At 38.2% G+C, this 17,513-nt stretch overlaps 1 protein-coding gene across 2 annotated transcripts in view; it reads left to right on the forward strand.

Annotated features, from left to right (window-relative positions):
- The window catches only part of Plppr1 (phospholipid phosphatase related 1), a 301,657-nt gene that overhangs the window by 150,464 nt on the left and 133,680 nt on the right, over positions 1 to 17,513 (forward strand). For both annotated transcript variants that reach the window (XM_004656967.2, XM_045141838.1), the window contains exon 2: positions 10,481 to 10,588. In XM_004656967.2, the coding sequence (XP_004657024.1) occupies positions 10,526 to 10,588 (63 nt within the window). In that variant the 5' untranslated portion in view covers positions 10,481 to 10,525. The remainder of the gene's footprint in view (positions 1 to 10,480; positions 10,589 to 17,513) is intronic.

The following is a 17,513-nucleotide window of genomic DNA, read 5'->3' on the forward strand; positions in this document are numbered from 1 at the left end:
AGAGAGAGACAGAGAATGGGCGCGCCAGGGCTTCCAGCCACTGCAAACGAAACTCCAGATGCGTGCGCCCCCTTGTGCATCTGGCTAACGTGGGTCCTGGAGAATTGAGCCTTAAACCGGATCCTTAGGCTTCACAGGCAAGTGCTCAACCGCTAAGCCATCTCTCCAGCTCATGACACAGTTTTAATTGTGACCTTTTTTACTGATGACTACAGTGAGATTTTTATACTTGAAACTTTGTTGCCAGAGAAAGATGCAAAAGAATATGAATACCTGCCGTGTATGTTGGCACACGCCTTTAATCCCAGCACTTGGGAGGCAGAGGTAGGAGGATTGTCATGAGTTCAAGGTCACCCTGAGACTACATAGTTAATTCCAGGTCAGCCTGAGGTAGAGTGAGACCATAACTTAAAAAAAAAAAATAATATGAATATCTAAGTGTGCTTTTGAAGCACATTCTTTACTGTTTAGTTAAGAGCAATGCTCACATATTATATGCCTATTTCCTTCCCAGACATTAAGCTGAGTTCAATTTTTCCTACAATTTCCTGATATCTAAACTATCTGGGAGTGTGTGGGTGGGCGAGAAGGAAGGCATCCCCATCTCTTGTGGGGTGGGTGAAAATTGATGTCCCCATCTCTCTGGGGTATGTGCATGTGTGTAAGTAGGTGTCTCCATCTCTCTGCAGGGGTATTGAGGTAGGTGACCCCCATCTCTCAATCTCTTTCTTTCTCTCTCTCCTTTTGTTTCTACCTCTAGTCCTTCAAGATTTCAGTTTAACAGAGCACCAGAACCTCATTTCCTCACAGCTTTTAATTTTATTGAAAGACATTAACTCACTACTTTATAATTAAGAAATGCTTTTTGTGCATATCTACTTTTTGCTGCTTTTGTTCTCCTAATGGAAGGACATAGATAAATAAACAATACTATTAGTTTAAAGAAGAAATCAGGGAATTTTCCCTCTCAGAACCCTTTTCACTTTAGGAGCTTTTCTGCTTTACTTGTACTCTGTCTTATTTCTATTCTTTCTTAAAATCCATCTTTCATGATTAAAAATAAATAAGTTATGACAATGCCCATCCACCGAGGCATGTTTGTCTTCTCAGCAGCTCTGGTAGTGACCTGGGAGGTGGTCTCTGGTCTCCTCGTCTACTGTGTTGGGCTCTCTCTTGGCCTGTGCTTTCTTCCCAGTTGTTCCAGCTCATCTGCTGAGCTTTGTAGTTGGCATTATCTTTATGTTGTGGTTTTGGAAAACCTAACAGGGATAACCCACTTTTAGAACAACTCAGATATTTTAAAAGCTATTCTTTTTGTGAAATTTAGTCAAGGTATACACTTTTTAAGGCATTAAAAAGTGAATTTCTGTATAATCACAGAAACCTAGGTAGAACCTCATGGAATAATCCTATCAATGTTTCATTTTCAAATGTGTTTAGCTTGCATTTTTTTTTATTTTGAAAATATCCAATTACTGTATTTCCCACTATTCTTTGGGTGCAAGGGTGCTGGAATGAACTTCCAAACCAAGCACAGTTATGAGTGAAGGGAAATTTATTGAAATTTACAGATCCAAAGGAAGTTTCACAATGGCAGAAGAAGTTGGCCCTCTTTCACGGGCCCAGGCAGAGAGAGAAAGAAGCCAAAGACCACCAGCAGCAGCGCACACAAGCACACTTCAGGAACTGCAGGCTAAGCTCACACACTTTGCATAGCATTGGACTGGAATTCTGAATCCACCCCCACACCTTAGGGCTGGACCCTAGGATCTGCCCAGTGACACCTCCTTCACCCAGGCAGGAGATCTAAAGTACAAGCTTTAACACAATCCCGAATCTACTGGGGGGCATCCATTCTAAGTATGACAACATTATGAATCGTAACTATTTGGAGCAGGCAGAAATGACTGTCCTAAGACCTAGATTAGAACCATATTGTTGAGTTTATCCAGGGACTACAGATCTAAGATTGGAGACAGGAGCTCAGGACTGACGCAGGTACTGTGGAATCACAGTATGAATATCTGAGGCACATTGTGTCAACATTTATTACATACTTCTGTGTACCAGACAGTGTATAAGGTGTTATGATTATAGCACTGAATGGAATAAACATGGTCCATGGAGCAAAACCAAAAGCCCAGAAAAGAAAGCTATGAAAAAATTATGCAATAAATAATAAAGTATGTGATAAAATAAATTAATATATAGGAATAAGTTGGGGAGGACATTGAACCTTTCCCATCAAAAAATAACATTTATTTACTAGTCTGCAGAATGGAGACATATTTCCTAGGGGAATATGGAGGAGGGAAAATTGTTCTAGGCCATGGGAACAGCTTGTGAGAGGCTCAGAGATAAGAAAGTGCTTGGCATGCTGCCACAAATGAGTGTATGGAATGCAGAAAGACAAAATGTAGCCATGGAATATAGAATGCTACAAAATGGGACTGCAGAGGCTTGCCAGAACCAAAGATTAACAGCAAGTTAAGATTTTAGCCAGTCAAACATCTGCCTTGGGGGTTGTGAGGCATCCAACAGTAGGGAGTCTAGGTGCCAAGTAATATTCCGACGGCAAAGGAAAATGTCTATCTTTTTGATTGTCTTTGGGACATAGTATTTAGGACTGAAATGTGAACCAGGCATGCAGGGATGCTGGGGTACTGATAGGATTATTTTGTTTCTGCACTTGCGTGTTCTCTCTCTCTCTCTCTCTGTCTCTCTCTCTCTCTCTCTGTGTGTGTGTGTGTGTGTGGTATGTGTGTAGTATGATGATATGGTGTGTGTGGTATATGTATATGTGTATGAAAATGCATTTGCCTGTGGTTATGCATGTAGAAGTGAGAGGAAAGCATCAGGTGTCCTCTTCTATAGCCTGTATCCTATGAGATGGAGAATCTCACTGAATCTGAGGCTACCAATAAACCCCAGTGATTCTCCTGTCTCCCTTCCCTACAGGTCTGGCAATAAAGGTGCATGTGGCTATTCCTAGCTTTTTATGTGGGTGCTGGGAGTCAAACGCAGGCTGTATGAGGTCCTCTCAGGCCATTATGCCTGCATGACAAGTGATCTTACCTGACGAGCCATTTCCCTAACCCCTAGTTTGTTTGTTTGTTTTCTCTCTATTCAACTTTACATGGGTGTTGGTAATATGAACTTGGGTTTTCATGCTTGTATATGAAGTGCTTTTACTCACTGAACAATCTCCCAGGCTATGAAAATTAATCTTTTGGTACACTTGAAGGGTCCTAGAATTATGTCTTGGCATTAAAAAAAAATCACTGGAGAGAAATGTGATGCCTTCTGTAGTCCATATAACCTTCCAGTGCCCCAAATTTGGGTATTGTAAAAATAAATTATCTATTCTAGCTTTATCTTAATTATACGTTTTGCCTTTCATTGTTTGCTTCTGCCTTGGTTTGAGTTTTGGTTCGGGCTAGACTTTGGATCTACCTATGAGAAACAGAGAGGGAAGCTTGCCGAAGAAAGAGAATGTCACTGCCACCCTTCTTTTGTGTGAGGCTTTGCACATCCTCATGCTTGACAAGCTTTGAAAAACAGCTCTAGAATTGAACAGAATGAAGTGTTTCTCTTAAAAACCTAAGTAGTGCATTCCTAAATTCCCACACGACCTACTGATGAAATCTGTTTTATATTCACCTACGATCTCATTGCATTAGCTCCTATGCCTGAATGTATTTGTTACTTTACAAATATAGCTGGGATTTTCAGTTAGGAAATAAATGCAAACTCTCATTCTGTCTGGAGATCATGAACTGAATAGAAATGATTCAGAACAGGGAGGGGCAGCTCAGCAACACTCAGAAGTTAACTCTTCTTTAACATGCTTTAAGATGAGCTGCATTTGGGGATTATAGTTCACTGTGAAATCTAGTGGATAAAAGAAATGTCATGTTCACAACTCATTTTCTTACCTCTGTGTTTTCTTTATCCTTCAAGTCTCTTCCTCTCTAAGTAGTATTTGAAATCATAGAGCAGTAAAGTCTAGCCACCCCTTTACACATGCACAGACATTTTAATGCCAGCCATAATCTTATTTAAATTTTAAAGTAATCGAATTTTGAGAAGTTTCTAATAACACTGTGCTAAATATTATAAAACTTACATGAGGGCTAGATAGAGGGCTTAGCAGTTAAGATATTTGTCTGCAAAGCCAAAGGACCCAGGTTTGATTACTCAGGCCCATGTAAGCCAGATGCATGAGGTGTGCTCGCGTCTGGAGTTCATTTGCAGTAGCTGGAGGCCCTGGCGCGCATATCCCGTCTCTCTCTCGCACTCTTGCTGTCACTCTCACTCTCATTCTCTATCTGACTCTTTCTCTCCTCTCCAATAAATAAATAAATACCACAAGAGAAGGCACAACACGTAGGCCATGGGTTATGCTATTGTACATCTGCTTTCCTCCAATTCTGTCAGCCAAAAAAAAAAAAAAAAAAACCCACAAAGAACAAAACACACACAAAAAATCTTTCTTTACCTAAGCTGCTCTTGGTCAGGTGTTTTCTTCCAGCAATGCAATGCTGACTGCAACCATAAAATTGGTATCAGAAGTGGGGCCATTGCTACTAGAAACCTGACTGTGTGGCTTTTGACCTTTTGGAACTGATTTACAAAAGGAATGTGATGGATTTGAAATCTTGGCCTAAGGGTCCTTGCAGTTCTGTAAGAACAGTTTGATGGACCATTTTTGGTCAGAGTTGAAAGACCTGGATGCAGTAAAAACTGTGGACTGTGAGGTTTGGCTTGTGAGGGTGAGAAAGAGCTTTGTAGGGACTAGGCTAGAAGCAGTTTGTGTGAGAGGCTTGCTGCATTCTGCCTGCCTGGTGCAAGGACCTTATGCAGGGTTACATTGTATAGAAACGGACTGGTGTGAGCAGAAAGATATGGTGCAAAAAGAAAGGAAATATTGGAGCCAAAACTGCTGCCTGTTCAACTGCAACAGTTGAGAGGTTACAGCCATTGAGATTGGGCCAGCTGACCTGCACTGGGACAACAGAAAGAATACCAACTCTTTTGAAGCAACCTAAGTGCTAAAGGAGTATGCTGTTCTTCAAAGTCTGCTTTATTCTCCCCTGGGTTAACCAGTTGATAGCCTACCTGGTACTATGTATTATAACAGTATAACAAATGTAGGAAAGAGAGAGAGGGTCATTATATTTGCAACACAGTTTAGTTTTTTTGGAAATGGCAATGATCAGTATGAAGCAGGCTTGTCGTCCATCTGATGTTGGCCAGGCTTGTCACTTGCATGGAGGTCCGATGGAACCATGAGAATGTATCATGGGTTGTAGTGGAGACCCAAAAGAGATTATGAGTTGACCATCAAGGAGAGCTGACAGCACCAGATGAAGTTTTCCAGAACTGTGAGTAATCTAGCTGGAGGGGTGGAATTAGAACTCCAGGGACATGAAGGTGGTTAGAATAACTGACGTGGAGACCTGTCACTGGTTAGAGTTGTCAGACTTGGATCTACAGAGATTGATGATTGCCCTGATTATGTCTCGTATTGTTGAATATTTCCTTGGCATGCCAAATACCATCTCTTGCAGCATGAATGTTTATTCTGTGCCATTATGTTTTTATTTTGTGTTTTTAAATTTTTTTATATTCTTATTTTTTTGACATCATGGCTCAGTTAAAAGACCTTGGACTATGGAGATGTTTAAAAGTCATTGGGGTTGATAAAAACTATGCAGATTTATAAAGTTGGGCAGGATGCATGTCAATTTGTATCATGTATGGTTATCAGTTTTTGGGGTCCAGGACAGAATATGGTGGTTTGAATCAGGTGTCCCCATAAACATGTGTTCTGAATGCTTGCTCCCCAGGTGGTGGCAATTTGGGAATTGGATTCTCCTGGAGGTGATGTATTGTTGGGGACGGACTTAGGGGTGTTATAGCCAACTTTTCCTTGCCAGTGTTTGGCACACTGTTCTGGTATTGTTGTCGTCCATCTGATGTTGGCCAGAAAGTGTTGTCCACCCTCTGCGCATGCCATCATTTTCCCTGTCATCACGGAGCTTCCCTTTGAGTCTGTAAGCGAAAATAAACCCTTTCCTCCCACAAGCTTTTCTTGGTCAGGTGTTTTCTCCCAATAATAGAAAACTGACTGCAACAATTACATATTAAAAGTTTTTCACACAAAGTTATTTTTATTCAGATTTTTAAAGAAATAAGTATAAGAGATAATAGAGGAACTACCTTGTTCCAAGAATTAGAAGTGATTATTTTTTGGTGCCACTATGATCCTTTATTAATTCTGTGTTAGTACCTACTATATAGCATGCCATTATACTTGTTTATATATATATATATATATATGTATGTATATGTACATTCATTCTCTTCTTGCCATCTGCTAGCCACAGAAAACAGTGTATATAAACAGTTCATTGCTTCTAAAAGTGAGTGAATTAATGAATGAATGATAGAGTTTGTTCTTGTATGTTGAAATTTTGAGCACCAAGTAACTGAAATTCATGAGACTGCATCAGCTTGCTGACATAAGTATCCTTATGGCTACTGTATGTGACACTTCAAAAACAATAAAAAATGGGGCTGGAGATATGGATTAGAGATTAAGGTATTTGTCTGTGAAGCCAAAGGACCCAGGTTCAATTCCCCAGGACCTACATAAGCCAGATGCACAAGGTGACACATGCATCTAGAGTTCGTTTACAGTGGCTTAAGGCCCTCATACACTCATTCTCATTCTCTCTCTCTCATAAATAAAATAGGTATTTAAAATTATTTTTTAAAAATAAAAGGCTTCTGTTTCCTCTTCTGAGAAGGTAGAATGAGACATACTTTTCCTAACCCTTTCATGAAATACAACTAAAAACTTTCTATCTAAAACTGACAAAAGATGAGAGAAGCAGACAAGTCAGGCTGGTTAAGAACTTTAGAACACAAGGGGAAAATAAAAACTAATAAATTCTTGGGATTTTCTTCTTTTCTTCACATAAATCAAATTGGGTATTAGAGATGCAATCTGCAGAAATCAGTGGGAACATTTTTAAAGTTCATAATAAGCTTGTTCACTGTAGCCAAAGGGCCAAGGGAAGTTTAACAAGCTAATATTATCCCAGCATGCCTATGGCAATGGGAGGCAGAGCCAGGAAAATCCCAAAGCTCATGGGCCAACTAGACTGACATTCCCAGTGGCAAAAAAATTAACAAGAGATGCTATCTTCTACAAAGTGGAAGGAAAGAACCAGTTCTTCAAAGTTTTCCTTTGACCACAAGCACACAATGGCATCACACGCATGCATGCACGTGGGTGCACACACACACACACACACACACACACACACACACACACACGGTGTATCCAGTATCCAAAAAGAACCCTTACGCCTTGAAAATAATTTAATGAATTATCCAATAACAAAAGTCCCAGAATTTAATACACATTTCACAAGGGGAAAATGTTTAATTAGCACATGGAAAAACGAACAGCCTTACTTATTTTTAGAAAAATGCAAAATGAAACCCTAGTGAGGTAACATTTCACACATACTAGCATGGCAATAATAAAACAATACATAATAAAATGTTATGTTAAGAATGTAGAGAAATGACAATGCTCATTTATCTGTGGTTTGAAGGAAAAAGAGCATCACTACTTTGGAAGACTTTGGCAAGTCTATTAAAACATAAATATAATTTAACCTATGATGCAGCCATTCTAAAAACTACCATGTGAAATGAAAATACAAATGTACATGTGTACTTTTTTTTAAATATCCTCAGTGTCATTATCCATAACATTGGATATAACCTAGTATTGGGTATAGTGGAAATTTTGAGACAACTTAAATTTTCACCAATTAGTGAAAATGTTACACGCATACAATGGAATACTTTTTGGCATTAATAAGAGGGCAATTACAACTATGTGCTACAGCATGAAAATATGTCTTAAGTATTAGGGTAGCTGAAATATTTCAGGTACAAAAGGCCACGTATTGTTTGTGTGTATTTATTTTAAATATCTAGAAAACACAAATCTGTAAATTCAGAAAGTAAGTTACAGGCTGACCAAGCTTGGCAGATGGTTAGAGACATGATAGTGGAGCTTAACAGTAATTAAGAATGAGAGCTATTTTTGCTGTGATTCTAAAAATTTCTAAACATATGCAATAGTTGTGCAACTTGGTTAGCTTGTTAAAATATCATTGAATTTTCTATGTGAAATACTGGTATAATGGTATTGTATGATATACAAAATATGCTTTAGTACGGTTATATGTGCAATACATTTCTCCATACCATATGCATGTAAAAAGTTGGATTTTATTTGGGACCAGAAGATAATAAAGGATAATTTTATATGAAGTTCCAAAGCTTGGGGCTGGAGAGATTGTTTAGCAGTTAAGGTGTTTGCCTGCAAAGCCAAAGGTGCAACTCCCTAGGACCATCGTAAGCCAGATGCACAAGGGGGCACATGCATCTGGAGTTTGTTTGCAGTGGCTGGAGGCCCTGGAGTGCCCATTTTCTCTCTCCCTCTCTCTGTCTGCCTCTTCCTTTCTCTCACTCTCTCAAGTAAATAAATAAATCAGTTTTTAAAAATCCAAAGCTTGTCTTAATTTTTCTATCTTAATGCTACTAATTAATTATAAGGGAAAGATATGTAAAATATTAATGTCTAGTGCTTCTGCTTTTTCTGGTACCCTTACTTGTACATCATTACCATTATTTTTTATTTTTATTTTTTTAGTTTTTCAAGGTAGGGCCTCACTCTAGTCCAGGCTGACCAGGAATTCACTCTGTATTGGTATCTTGAACTCACAGCATTCCTCCTGCCTCTGCCTCTTGTGTGCTGGGATTAAAGGTGTGCCCAGTGACATTTTTAAATTTTCATATATAAAACCCTGCACTTATATAGTTGATGCTAATAGGAAACAAAATAGTGAGAAGTAAATTCAAAGTTATTTGAACTAAGGCTAAATGAAACCATGCCTAGTAATTCAATGTGTAAGCAATATATATAATTTGTTCCTTTTTAATTTAGAATATTCTAGTATATCTTAAAACACAATGGTAAATAATGGATATGTTATGGATATGATTTCATAACAGATAATGTCCATTTTAATTTTTAAAAGTTGCCTTAAAGTAATTTGAATATTATTATTGGTGGGAATTAAAATTCACATCATATTAAATTTGACCAGAGCAAGTTTTAATTAACAAGTGAAAAGCTGGCATCCTTCAAAAAGAAGAAAATATGTCTTAAAGATTCATTTTGGAAAAAGGTAAGGGAGGATTTAGCAAAGACATTAGCAAGATCAGTTGATAATTCAAGTAGACCAGTAGTTCCTATGACACTCTTCTTATCACAATCCACAAGGACTGGTGGTAGGAAATACAGAATTAGAGCAAGAAAACATAATGCCCAACAGTCAAGTGCAGGTGCATGAATCCTGTCCACTAGGAGTAAAAGACAGCTGAGGTGAGGGAGAATCTTTATTTGGAGTTTCATTTAAAAACAAACAACCCTGTAATCTCTACTTCATTGCTTTTGTTAAAAACAAAACCTATCTCCTAATATAAGAATATTTTCAATTCAAGCCAGACATGGTGGTGCACGCTTTTAATCCCAGTACTCAGGAGGCAGAGGTAGGAGGATTGCCATGAGTTCAAAGCCACCCTGAGATGACATGGTGAATTCCAGGTCAGCCTGAGCTAGAGTGAGATCCTACCTTGAAAAATCAAAAAAATAACAATAACAATAATAATAATAAATAAAAAAGAATATTTTCAATTCAAAGCAGGGCAGAGATGTCCTAATAAAATATTGTACAATAATTCAGTTTCCCACTATCCAATTCTTATAAATTAAGAGAATAGAGAATTGCTTTAATGTCATGTTTTGGTCACACACATAGGGCAGAGGGAATTTCTAGAGATAGATAAGTGATATTTTAACCCAAAGAAGTTAATGGCTGTGTAGTCAAGGGAGCAAGGACAAATATAAAGGCAAGAAGTCAGAACTTAGTGCCTGTGGTAAATGTCAGCCCCAAGTGGAAAGGCAAGGACAGGAGCAAATGGGCTAGGCAAGGCTGCAAACAGTGAATTAGGCACAGGTAGGGGAATTGCATGCAGGATGGACAATAACAAGTGCTTTCTATCAGAAGTTGTGTTTTAAGGCATGAGAGAAGTCTACTGGGCTAAAGTACTATGTTGTGCCAGAAAATCAGATTTCTATTTGCTAAGTCTGTGTGCATAAGGGGCTCCCTATGGAGTCATTTTTTTTCTCCAAGACTATTCCTAGCTAGTGTGTACTATTTTCTTTTCATTGAAATGATTATTAGTCTAGCTTGACGGTGCTGTAGTTCACTTTTGCATTGTTTGTACACAGCCTGCATATCTAGAGGACAGCTGGTATTCTTATGTATGAACCAAAGGGACTTCTAAGCATATGGCTCTTATACCATGCAACCTGTCTCTATTTCAGCTTGGACAGTTTCAGGTGGTGCAACCTGGCTACATGGTCTGAGAAATGGCTGTAGGAAACAACACTCAACGAAGTTATTCCATCATCCCGTGTTTTATATTTGTTGAGGTATGTGCATTTCTTAAACTTTATGGATAAGTTGCAATAGCAAATATAATGCCAAGAATTTGGATTATTTTATAATTTAAAATTTTTTAGACTTATTAATGAATCAAATTCCAGTAGCACCAATACTGGTAAAATATTAATAAATTAGACAAAATACAATAAGTTTTTTAATACTTTGTCTTTGGGATACAGAATGGCTTTTATTCTGTTTATTTTATTTTCTGTGGTGATGCAAAAAATGTATTTTAACTCTGAAAAGGAATGCATCATTTTAATGAACTTTTCCTTTAAAATCAATATCCTTTTTCCAGGAATTCATTAAGCCAGACTTTTAACTGATGTTAGTTCATGGACTTTTGCCTTGGAGAACAAATAATCTTAGAATTAACCATTTCCACTAGACATTTTTTTTTTCTTTAGTGGGGTATTGGGAAAGTTTGTATAATGCATTATTTCTTTTGTCATGAATTATTTTGTGTGGTCATAAAGAATTTCTCCATTGTTGTTTTTTTCTAAGCTTCCTGCACCCTTTCCCACTGTACTTTCTTCTCTGTAATATGTGCTATAAAGGAGACAAAGACATAGGCATTTAAGGAAATTTAGAATCACCTGTTTAAAAATGGCTGCCCTCTAGGTGATCTGAGAGTACAATTTGCCATAGAAACTATTACTCAATGCGACAGGACATTTAAGAGATCATTTGTCATCCTGAAGATCTCATTCAAAACATGACAATGCAGCTGAGAGTTAAGGCTCTTGTCTGCAAAGCCAAAAGACCCAGGTTGGATTCCCCAGGACCCTTGTAAACCAGATGCACAAGATGCTGCATGCTTCTGGAATTCATTTGCAGTAGCTAAAGGCACTAATGTGTCCATTTTCTTGCCCCTCCATCTTTCTCTTTCTCAAATAAATAAAATAAAATAAAAATTTAAAAACTGTATGACAGGCTGGAGAGATGGCTTAGTGGTTAAGCGCTTGCCTGTGAAGCCTAAGGACCTTGGTTCGAGGCTCAGTTCCCCAGGACCCACGTTAGCCAGATGCACAAGGGGGCGCACGCATCTGGAGTTCGTTGCAGTAGCTGGAAGTCCTGTCACACACCTCTCTCTCTCTCTCCCTTTCTCTGTTGCTCTCAAATAAATAAATAAAAATAACAAAAAAATTTAAAAAAAAACACTGTATGACAATGTAAAGAGTTGGAAAGGAAGTTCCTGACTCCTATTCGGGGTAACTTGGACACACACATCATCCCAAGGGCTAGCTCTAGTATGTTCCGTGTGTGGTATCTTTTAACTGAATATGTAAGGAGTGTGCATATGGACCTATTCATTATCTATGAAAACAGGCAGTTGGGTTAAACCACTACTTACTTATAATAATGAGACTGAAGCTTTAGTAACCGTGAAGGGGGATCTTGTTTTTATTTGTTTTTGAGACAATCTCACTACATGCCCAAGCTGTTCTTGAGCTCATGGCAGTCCTTCTGCCTTAGCCTCCCAAGTGTTGAGATTACAGGAAGGAATCACCATGCCCAGCTAGTAATATTTTTATATACTCAGTCTATGAATCTTTTTTTGATATATTTCAACTTTTATTTATAATTTTCAAATATATACATATTTTGATCATACTTCCCTTTGCCACTGACCCTACCACTGTACCCCTTCTTTCGTGACAATTTTCTTTTTAAAATTTATAACTAGATTCCATAAAATAACTGTGTTGATTTTGGGAGGTAATTTTGAGCATTCTGATTTATGCCAAGTATATGTGCACTTGTCTGATCCTTGATATTTACCTGGTATACATTGCTGAGCAGTTTAGTGTTGCTTAACAACTTTGTTTGCATTGCAGTCAGGTAGAGATAGGAGAGAAGCTTGTGACAGAGATGTAAATACAAGCCAAGCTATATTTGGACTCGGCCTAAGATGAAATTCTGAAGAAAGAACTCATCCAAATAAACACATTGTCTTGAGCTTGCTGCAGTAGGTCCTAACACCAGCCAGACAGTAACTACACACTTTGTCTGTTATGTTTGGTAAGACAGTGATTCTTTTTTTCTTGCTGCTTATGTAGAAAGGGTAAAGGAGTAAACTACTTTTTAAAGTGCTATGTTGTCATAAAAAATAAAATGCTAAGACTGGAGAGATATCTCAGTTGGAAAAGTGCTTGTTGTACAAACATGAAAATCTGAATTTGATACCCAGAACTTATACAAAAGAAGGCATGATGGTACATGCCTGTAATCCCAGAATTTGGGAGGCAGAAATAGGAGGATTGCTGGGCAGCCAATATAGCCTAATTGGTGAGGAACTTCAAGACAAAATAGTCTTGAGGTGGGAGGAGAATGATACCTGAACTTATCCTCTGGCCTCCAAGTGTGCATGCCACGCACAAACACACACACAAACACACACACACACACACACACACACACACACACACAGCCACACTAACATGCACATACACCTATAAGAGAAAAAGAAAAGAAAAAGAAAATTTTAAAGTAAACCATGTAAGGCAGGGAAGTTGGGAAATAAGGCATCTGTTTCATCTTCATCCTCCAAGGAGCACTTTTAGTTTACCATTTTTTTTAAAAGCCAAACAGGAACCAAACCACAAAGCAAGAGATTTAATTTATTGCTGGAAGCTGTAGGCTTTGAAGGTTTTCCCTTCTCTAATGTGTAAATGATGAGCTTTCCTGGTGAAGCAGGAACCACAGATATAAATTAGCCTTTCTGTGGCTTATCTTGACACAAACACAAATATGAGTCTGAAAATCTAGGAAAGGAAAGACAGTTTATTATTTTTCTTGCTGTATTGTCATTCTTATTTTGTGTTAGTTCATGATATATCAGTGAAGGAAGGAAAATGAAAGAGAGAAAAGGAAGTTGATAGAAAATTGAGACAGGAGGAGGTGACTCAAAGTTGCTCTCATGATTCTCAGCTATTTCATTCATCAAGCATGTATCATTTACCTATATTCTTCTAGAGTATCAGAAAATGGAGCCTAAAGGAACTTGGTTAAAATATCAATTGCATCAATGAATATACTTGTGCTGTTTTTAATTATGAAGGACTTCAAGCCCAAGAAAAAACAGCAGACATCCCTGTACCCACTATCAAGACCAAAACTTAAAATTTTGTTTGATTTGCTTCAAATATTTTTCTCCAAAGAAAGTAAAGTGATACAGGTATGGCTGAAGTTTTGTCTTGGACTATTTATGTGAAGCTGTGTAACAATATATGTGAGGTAACTATGTGAGATGCTAGAAACTTGCTTATCCTGTCTCTATCAGTCCAGTGCATGTTTATAGTTTCCTTACACATACTTATACTCATATGCAATATTTTAGGGAAATTTTACATAAATAATATTACATAAAACTTTCCTTTTCATTCAATATTGTCTCTGAAATTACCCAGATTGACAGTTCATTCATTTTAATTAGTACTGAGTGTATAAATATACCTACAGAGGTATTGTTTGTTTGATTAATATTTTACTCTTATAATATTTTTATTTAAAATATCCTTATTAAAAAAATAAATAAAATATCCTTATTACTTTATGTGCTTATATGGAAGAAGATTGGCATCTAGCAGTAAACTTGCTAAGGAATAATTACATTTTCTAGTTGTTTCTTACTACATTGAGGAAACAACATCAATATTTATATATCAGTTTATTTAAAGAAACTTTTATGGTTCTATTAATAGTTCAATGAATATGTCTCTAAAATATTTTTTCAGACAATCATAATTTGCTATAATGACAGATTTAAATCTTTTCCAATTGTTAAGTGTCTAATCTTTTTTTATTTTTTACCATGTTGCTTTCATTAAGACCTCCTATGTTTATTGGATGGAAGTGGTTTAGACATCCCCATTGTTGTATTGCTGACTTGAAAGGGAATATTTGATGAGTCTTACAATTAAGTTATAAATTCATGTGGATTTTTCTCTGTCCCCTACCTTCCAGAATAGATTGTCTTAATTGTACTTCTGTACTTTATTAGTTATAAATTGTCAACCATCTCTCTACTCTTTTAAAAATTACCCTTAAATTTTTATTTGTTTTGTTTTTTATAATTATTTTTATTATCATGAACTTTACAGTATGAAGATTTTGCATATCATTCATATTCCCAATAGGTTATACTCATATATTCCCTCTCTCCTGTTCCCATTCTTCGGATGGAGTTCCTCAATGGGGTTGTTAGTGTTCACCATGGGGTCATGAATGCATGAGTGATTCTCTGTGGGGAGGACAATGTCTTGGGATACATCTTCCTACCTTGTGGCTCTTACAATCATTTCACTCCCTGTTATGCAATGTTTCCTGGGCCTTGATAAGTGTATTACAAGTTTCCTTAAGTGCTGAGCTCTCAGCATCCTCTGAATTTCTGCTCTGATGAACTTTGAGTGTCCTCAGTGTCTACCACCATCTCCTGGAGGAAGGTTGTTGGGGTAGCATTGAGAGCAGCACTTGAGTTTAAATGGCCACCTCCTCTGTGCTGTCTCCTGGGCCCTGGTATATGTGATAGAGGTGACTCATCTCTTATTTTTAAAAATTTTTTGTTTATTTTTATTTATTTATTTGAAAGTGACAGACACAGAGAAAGAGGCAGAGAGAGAGAATGGGTTCACCAGGGCTTCCAGCCACTGTAAACGAACTCCAGACGTGTGCGCCTCTTGTGCATCTGCCTAACCATGGGTCCTGGGGAAATGAGCCTTGAACCAGGGTCCTTTGGCTTCACAGGCAAACGCTTGACCGCTAAGCCATCTCTCCAGCCCAGAGGTGACTCATCTCTTGCTAGGTAGTTGTCTATCTTTTCTTGTCCTACCGGTGAATCTTGGTCCATCCAGATATTTGCTATCATCTGGGCCATGGACACTCAGTGCTATTTACTGCCCTGGAAGGGTGTGTGCTCAGCTCCTGAATCTCTGCTGATGGTGGCTGCCAGGCTGGGCCCTGATCTTACTCTTAAATTCTTTAAAATTTTTTGTTCATTTTTTATTTATCTATTTGAGAGAGACAGACACAGAGAGAAAGGCAGAGACAGAGAGAGAGAGAATGGGCGTGCCAGGCCCTCCAGCCACTGCAAATGAACTCCAGACCTGTGTGCCCCCTTGTGCATCTGGCTAACGTGGGACCTGGGGAACCGAGCCTCAAACCGGGGTCCTTAGGCTTCACAGGCAAGCGTTTAACCACTAAGCCATCTCTCCAGCCCTTACTCTTAAATTCTAAGTACATGTACATGACTTAACAAAAACGAAGGGGAGTGTGTTTTTGCTGTTATTCTCTCAAACAAACAAGGACTGACTGTTCTTAGGCCTCTTTGAGCTCTTGTGTATCATCTGTGAAAATTGTATCACTAGAATTTTCAGTCAGTGCTTCTTTTAATTTGCCCCCTATTCATGGGTTTTCTTGATGATTGACTTGCTTCTTTAATTCCTGTCCTTTAATTTCCTATTGAAGCTTGCTGTCCTTTACCAGTTCTTTCGGGGAAGGCTAATAAATCATAAACATTCTTGATCTTTAGCTGAAGGTGACTTTACTTTGTAATTAATATGACATGGAGATCTACCTTTGCGTTGCATACTTCATTGAAAAATACTTGGGGAGTGTCACTTTGGAAGGACATCGCATGGCCACATCTCTTGGAGTTTGGCTTTGTATTTGGAGCCTGAACTGACTCCATCCTGGTCATTGTGCTTGGTCCTTGTAGTCACCTGTGCTAGCTATGGATTCAATGCACAGTCTTCTTTCTTGGGAGGGAAAAGCAAATGTTCAGGCCTGACTTTTACTGTCAGTTTAGTTTTGACTTGTGTTTATGCCCTATCTTCAGGAACATTAAAGCCCAAACCCCATCACTGAGATCTACCTATACCCTTTTTCTAACTCCACTGAGGTTCATTGTGACATCCTTATATTCAGTTATCACTCAGATTTTCAGTACCCTTGTTTTTATTAAACTTACCTGTGAATTAAGAAAATATGAGCTGCAGAGATTGCTCAGTGGTTAAATTATTTGTTTGCTAATCCTGACAACCTGGGTTCAATTCTCTAGTTCTTACATAAAACTAGATTCACAGAATGGCACATAAGTGTAGAGTTTGTTCTAGCATGCCCAGCTCTCTCTCTTTCCCCTTTTCCCTCCCCCTCTCTCCTTCAAAGAGAAAGATAACAACTGTAGATATTTGCAATGGGTTGTTATCAGTCCATTTTTGTTGGATGAATGCATTCATTCATTCAAATTTTTTTTTCATTTCTCCTTTTGTCCCTAACGTATTAGATGTTTTGCCCCTTTTGAATACTTCACATCTAACTAAGCTTCTGTAATTTGGATCTCATTAGATTTCTTGTAAAGCCTAAATTGTTAAACCAGACTAAAAATGGGGCAGGGAAGAGCTACAAGATGAGAATGAAATATACCTGCTGTCCACAATGGAGTGCTCATGTGCATTTTCTTGGTGATTTTAATTACATAAGCACAATGATTGGCAGCTAATGAAGAGAATAGAGACCAACTAGCCTCCATAATTCAAATTTCCTCGTGAGGTAGGAGCCTGCCTGGGACCTACGCAGAAGGCTTAGGGAGTGGCAGGGAAGCTGCCTGATGAAACAGTGGGCATAGAAGGTCTCATGGCAGCAGCAAGTCACAAGCAGCATTGCTCTGGGCAATCCTGGCATGGTAACCAAGTACATGAGAGGTCCAGCTGTCACTAGAACAAGAACAGTATACAGATCGCAAGAATGCATGTAAAAGGCAGCAACAGATGGGCCAAACTGGAGAGGATCAGCATTGGGAGAAAAGCAGAGTGGGTTTAGAAATATGGCATATATTGGACAAGGCAGTGGACTTTGGAAACCAACTTCTGGAGTGTTGGGCATGTGGAAAACATTTTCCTTTGCACATTTCCC

This window comes from Jaculus jaculus, chromosome 1 (genome assembly GCF_020740685.1).
Source record: "Jaculus jaculus isolate mJacJac1 chromosome 1, mJacJac1.mat.Y.cur, whole genome shotgun sequence".
NCBI lineage: Eukaryota > Metazoa > Chordata > Mammalia > Rodentia > Dipodidae > Jaculus > Jaculus jaculus.